Consider the following 6000-nt stretch of genomic DNA (forward strand, 5'->3'; position numbering starts at 1 on the left):
TTGGTGAGGCAAAGCTCTTCCACCTCACTAGGGCAGGTACTGGGGGGCAGCACCGCGTTGCTTTAGCATTAGGATTTTTCACAGTGGAGAGGGAAGATAACTACTTGCAGTAGAAAGTATTCCTTTTGACAGATGGCATAGCTGTCTGCATTCAAGATGGCATATTAAGAAGCAAAGATCGTTATTATTCAAAATATTTTATTTTGGATAAAATAAATAAAAGGAACTGTCGACTCTCAACCATGTCCAACTCGTGCTCTTCTGGAAGATGTTGACCATCTTTCTTGTGTAAACTCCACGCGTTCAGCAACTTCATCCAACCTTCTGCTACAATCAATTCTAAATCTGTTTTAAGTCTTTAAACTAGGATCAATGACTGTTTGTTCTCTAAGTCCTTGTGCCCGGCAGAAAACTGAGTACTTGAACCAGGCAAACACTAAAATCCTCATTGCCTGGGGCTAGCCAGTGAAATACAAAGAGAGGCCAGGACTGGGGGCAGTCATCTGCAGATAGATTCGGCAGGAGAGCTCTGGGCCGATCCACCGGGAGGTGGCTGTCACACCGTCGCCGCGGCACACGGGGATATTCGCCAGCATGTTTTCCTTCTCCTGCTCCGAAGAGCATCTGCTATAGGCCTAAAAGCAACACAAAGGAACAGCGGTGTCATCCAGTTGCATCCGTTGCTCAAAAAAATAATCCAAGCTCTGCGCCTGTCACCGCTCCACCCTTTCACAACGGAAGCTCCTTTTTCACCCCGTCTCTCCCCAGCTCTCATTTGGGAGCTCACAGGCCGACGCAGAACCAACACTGCTCCCTCAGTAGCCTGCTCTGTAAGACCAAAGCAATGGGTGCCGTGGCACCAGTTCCCTCACTGCCTTACTAAACAGCTCGCACAGAACTGTTGTGTCCATTTTAATACCAATGAAATGATTTCTTCCCCTCCTTACGTTAGCTGGCTGCCTGCACACAGTCCTCAGTATTCCTGAGGCATTCTCTCCCGGTACAGAAGCTGAGGAGAAGGGTAGACGGACACGATAGCCTCAGTCGTCTCGAGGCTGACCCGGTTAAATTGTTGTATCTGTCTCTTCCAAGCTTCCAAGAGACCCTTTTGAGAAGGAGCCGCCTTCACCCCTCTGCACCGCTCCTTCTCTAAGCTGAAAGGGAGCCCTGTCTTCTCTTGCTCTCGCCTCGGGAGAACAAAGGATGGGAAAGGAAATGAGGCAATGAGGCTGCGAAGAAAATCCTATCCCTGCACCTGTTGTCACACGGCCAGAGAAGGAGAGCCACCTCTCACTCTGTGCTGTTACAGACACTGCTGGCATCAAAGTAAATGTTAAAAACTGGGCCCGATTTTCTTTACATCCAATTTCCTACCGAAAAAGAAACGATCCTGTACTTGGGAGCAATCCTGACACAAGCCAACACACATAAAAAGGGGTAAACAAGAATTCACTTTCTCACTGTCCACCGTAATGAAACACTTCTACGTGTCACTGTTAATGGCATCTCACCTCTTCTCACGGCCGAGATGTGACATACAGCAGCTGCTGTGACAGGAATGCTGTGATCGTGTGGGACAGCACAAGGGGGCTTGCTTAGCCACTGCTGTGCAACCTGCTGCTGTTCTTCCTTATCCATGGCAGCAGTTAAGCAGCTCCTCCTCAGTAATGTCTCTCTTGGCTACACACGGAAGAAAAGCTGGTGCTGTAAAAGCCCAGCTCTACTTGCATTCCCTTCCCACTCCTCAAATCAGACTGACAACAAGAGCTTTGCTCGATGTCAAGTGAGACTCCAATGTGAAACCAGCGTCTGTCCCCACCCCTCCCCGGGCAGGACCTCCGTTTCCAAGAACCAACCCTGTGCTGAATGAGCAGCTGCTTTGTGTCGCCTGGTCTTTCAAAATCATCACACCGTGTTGCCCTGAAGTGCAGCCCCGTACCTGCTGTTCCCCCCCAGTCCCTGTGAAAGTGCAGCCTCTCCAAAGAAGACATGACCAAACCTCGTCTGCTTACTCACTTGAAAGGTGCTTCAGCTACAGCTTTTGTGAACACGGTGGTGTATGCTCCGAACTCCCCCCAGGTCTCAAAAAACCTGACTTGGATTTGTTTCCTCAGCTGCACATCGAGCAAGGCCTGTAAAGATCATTGGAAACAAGAGATGGAACAATGGATCTTCTCACATCCAACTCCACTCTTGGTTGAAAGGGTCACAGCATCTTGCTCGAGGACAAGAACATCGAAGCTCTCCCCGTTGGGGGAACAGCTTATTTAAGGCACTGAAGTATTATGGGGCAGCCTGTCTCCTGCCAGTTAAGAGCAGTTGAGTGCCATTTCAGCTGCTGCAGCTCCTCAGTGGCAGGCGCTTGTTCCACGCAGGCCAGCCAGCCCAAGGCAGCGCTGACATGCTTTGCCAGCGGGCCACGAAGGGCGAGAGATGCTGAGCGAGACGGATGTCAGGATGGAGGTGAACGAGACACGTCGGTCCGTGGTACAGCAGGGACGTCCTTGAGCAGGGGGGAGCTGAGCCCAAAGAGCTCTGTCCACAGACACACGGACTAACGGGGACTGAATCCCCCCCTGTCCAAAAAGTGTGGGATTGGGTCAAATGCTCAAGCAATAGCAGACAACAAGAGCTGGTGGCTGCGTGCCATCAGTTTGAAAAGGACTCACCTCTTCCACGTCCATTCTGGTTACCACTGGGCCAGAGTCCTCAGCTTTCCTTTTTCTCCCTTTTCGCTGTCCCTCCTCTTGGTTTCCATTCACCGCTGCCTGTCCCAGTGTGGTTTTTGACGGAAATAGGAAAGACCTAAGAAGAGTAAAGCAAGGTTGGGAGCTCACACTCTTCCCCAGGTCATTGTGGTGACAGGCTGGATGGACCTTTGCTTCTGTTTCTATACAACAAAGCGTGGAGCAGTTCTGGGTGGGAACACCTCTTACGCTCCGGTCTTTGCTAGAAGGAGTTAATGTAAGCGCTGATGGTGTTTTTCAAGGGCAGAGACAACACAGAAACATTTGGAGGGAAAAGAGTTTAACCTGAAACAATTTTGTGCTCCAACTACGGCCAGCGCCAGAGTTTTCCCGGGCATTTTCTCCATCGCACGAGCTACGTAGCTCTGGAGGGTCTCCTGTCCTTCTGCAGAGCCCTGGGCCTCCTGCAAAGATCAACAGAGAAAAGGAGTTAAACCCTTCTGAGGTGCACATGCAAGCGCAGCAACCTATGGCTCTGATTCTGCAGCTGGATCTGCAGATGAGAAAATCTGTTTGCGATGCTCCTCAGGGGCAAGCAGGCAATACTTGATGCAGCACAAAGTTACGGCAGTGGCCTCACTGCCCTTTATTTCCTGCCCTAACCCGTGACAGGCAGAAGGAATTCAAAAATAATCTCACTTCATCTGCCAATGTTACCTCCTCAAAAATCTGTGACAAGTTGTAACTGGGAATGAAAAATTGTCAGAACTTTGCATTGTACAACCCTAGTGGTTTTGACCCGTTAATGGCTTCTAAAACCAGATTTCTGGTTTACTGAAACTGTGGCTCCAACCCCCATCAAAACCTTCCTGCCGTGAAGGGGGATGACAACCACCACCTTCACAGCAAGGCGTGTCTGGGGGCACAGAAGTCATCAGCACTCTCACTTGTACGCAGTTGTGAACCATGGACAAAAGCTCCTCCAAGTGAAGCACAGCCAGGACATTGGGATCTTCTGCCCGTTCATCTTCTTCTTCCATCTGTCCAGACAGGAAAACCAACAGCCAGACCAACAGTCTGCTTCTGAGTCGCTCCAACCAGCGCTGCCACTCAGAGCTCTGAGGCAGGGAGATTCGAGGGTTTTTACTTGGGTTGCTAAATACAACTGCTAACGAGTGCAAGTAACAGAGGAAGGAAAGGGCAAGAACAAGGAGATTTTGCTCACAAACCTGAGATGACACGATTTTCCTCCTCCAGGTGATGCTGCAGGGAACAGTCTGATTCTCAACCAGGCAGGAATAATTCGTGGCCTGCAAGGCACCGAGGATCTGTTCACCGCATTCGGACTGGAAGAGAGCTGGAACCGGTGCCTGGGTCAGGCTTCCACAAAGAGGAGACCCCACTCAGCCCAAGGCAGAGGTGGGCTGTGGGGACAAGTACCAGGATCCAGCACCGCCGTTAGGTATTTCTGGCAGTCCCCTGGTCGCTGAGCTTTCAGCATCGTGTCAAAGACCCTCTTCCTCTCTTTTTCCTGCTCCTGCTGCCTCCTCCGTGCTTCTCGCTCCTTCCTCCTCTGCCACGCCACCTGGCAGGGTGCCTCCCTGTCCCTCTGACTGTATTTGGACTTCTTGGGCAGGGGGGATGTTTCTGGGCTCGCTCCGCTTAGCAGGGACCTACTGGGCTGCTCTGTGGAGTCCCGCCGAGAGGCCGGCAGCAGGGACCAGGAGGGCCTCTCGGCATCAGCCGTGCCATGGCAGCTGCTGCCAGACCCTGCTCCAAATGCCAGGGCTTCCCACGGCCGTCGGCTGCCCAGTGCCACCGGGTCACCACGGGCACAAGGGCCAGTTCTCCAGGCTGCATCCCCACTGCCCAGGTGGGGGACCTTGAAAGCCACCTCCCTTCTTACTTCCACTCTTCTCTGGATCCTCTCAGACAAAGGGATGACCTCTACCACGTCTTCGTCTTCGTCCTCCTCTTCCTCTACCGCCACCACATCGTCTACCACCATGTCGCCTACCACCACCCCATCATAATCCTCCTCCTCCACATCTAGCACCTCCTGCTCCGCCTCCTCCTCCAGATTTTCCTCCTCCACCAGCTCTTCCTCCTCCTCCCCCAGCGCCTCCTCCTCCTCCTCCTCGCTGTCACTGCTCAGCACCACCACGGGCACTGAAAGCCTCTCCGGACGGGCACATAGGGACAGGCCGCGGCCCGCCTCGCCGGGCCGTGGCGGTGGCGTTGGCGGGGGGTGCAGCAGGGAGGCGAGGGCTGGCAGCTCCCCGTCGCTGTGTGAGTGCGGGGGGCTCTGCGGCTGGGCCGCCTCGGCGGGGCGGGGGTAGGGCCCGGCGGCGAGAGGGCCCGGCGGCGAGAGGGCCCGGCGGGGAGGCTGTGCTTGAGGAGGGGGGTGCCCCGGGGGAGGGCCCTGCCGGGACAGTGGGGTCAGGACCTGCGGGTGGGAAGGGCCTCGGGTGGTTCCCGGCGCAGCCTGCTGGGAGCCATCTCGGAGCGGCGGCCGCGGTGCTGGCGGCGTCCTCTGTTGTGGAGGCCAAACTGGGCGAGGATGGGTCCTGCGTGACCTCTCCAGGCTGCTGCTGGGCTGCCCTCGCAGTGGAGAAATTGATCGTCCTTGGAGAAACAGCGTTTGTGTGCGCCGGGGAGAGACCGAGCCACGAGGGGGGCAGGAGTCGGGAGGCTTCAAAAGTCCCCTTTGTTCCTCGGGCAGTGTCGCGGGCAGAAATATTCCCAGGGTGTCCCTGGGGCGGCATCAGAACGGTGAAGTTTTGCCGCTGATGCCCGATAGGACTTCAGTCGAGTTCCAAACTCTCTGTTTCGGCCTTCTCTAGGTAAGCGCTGTGCCCTGCATGTCTGATGCTTTGGGGTTCAATTTTTTTATGGGGAAGCTTCTTTCATGCAACACAAAATGTAGCCCAGGAGTTTTTCTGAGAAAAGTTCGTTGGGCTGTAACTCTGTGGCATTTGTGTGATTGAGACTAGCTCGTGTTCATCTTTGCCTCCTTCCCTGTAGTCTGTCAAGTCTCAGAGCCTTTCTTTTCCTTAATGGGTAAGCTCCTGAAATTCATGGCTCTTTGTAGAGCAATTAGCCTTCTCTCAACACTACCTCTAGCTCACTGTGCATGTATGGTAATTTAATTAAGATTAAATTAATGCAGTGGCTTCCCTCAAGTTAAGGAGAGAACATGACGAGAACCACTCTTCCATACGAAGCTGCTGCTCAAGAGGCTAAATAGAGAGATTCAGAAAAATTGGATTTGCCTGCTCACTGCATGAAAAGCAGTACGGAAGAGATTTACAAG

The 6000-nt window shown here is 53.5% G+C and overlaps 1 protein-coding gene across 1 annotated transcript in view; it reads right to left on the bottom strand.

The window, feature by feature from the left end:
* LOC147412857 (structure-specific endonuclease subunit EME1-like) overlaps positions 1-4695 on the bottom strand; it is a 40636-nt gene extending 35941 nt beyond the window's left edge. Inside the window, exons 1-5 of the mRNA XM_086480963.1 lie at positions 4128-4695; positions 3917-4044; positions 3635-3727; positions 3033-3151; positions 2670-2805 (exon numbers count right to left, since the gene is read on the bottom strand). Coding sequence (XP_086337089.1) covers positions 2670-2805; positions 3033-3151; positions 3635-3727; positions 3917-4044; positions 4128-4695 — 1044 coding nt within the window. The remainder of the gene's footprint in view (positions 1-2669; positions 2806-3032; positions 3152-3634; positions 3728-3916; positions 4045-4127) is intronic.
* Positions 4696-6000: the final 1305 nt, after the last annotated feature.

The sequence above is a fragment of the Leptosomus discolor genome, unplaced genomic scaffold, assembly GCF_034619465.1.
Source record: "Leptosomus discolor isolate bLepDis1 unplaced genomic scaffold, bLepDis1.hap2 HAP2_SCAFFOLD_29, whole genome shotgun sequence".
NCBI lineage: Eukaryota > Metazoa > Chordata > Aves > Leptosomiformes > Leptosomidae > Leptosomus > Leptosomus discolor.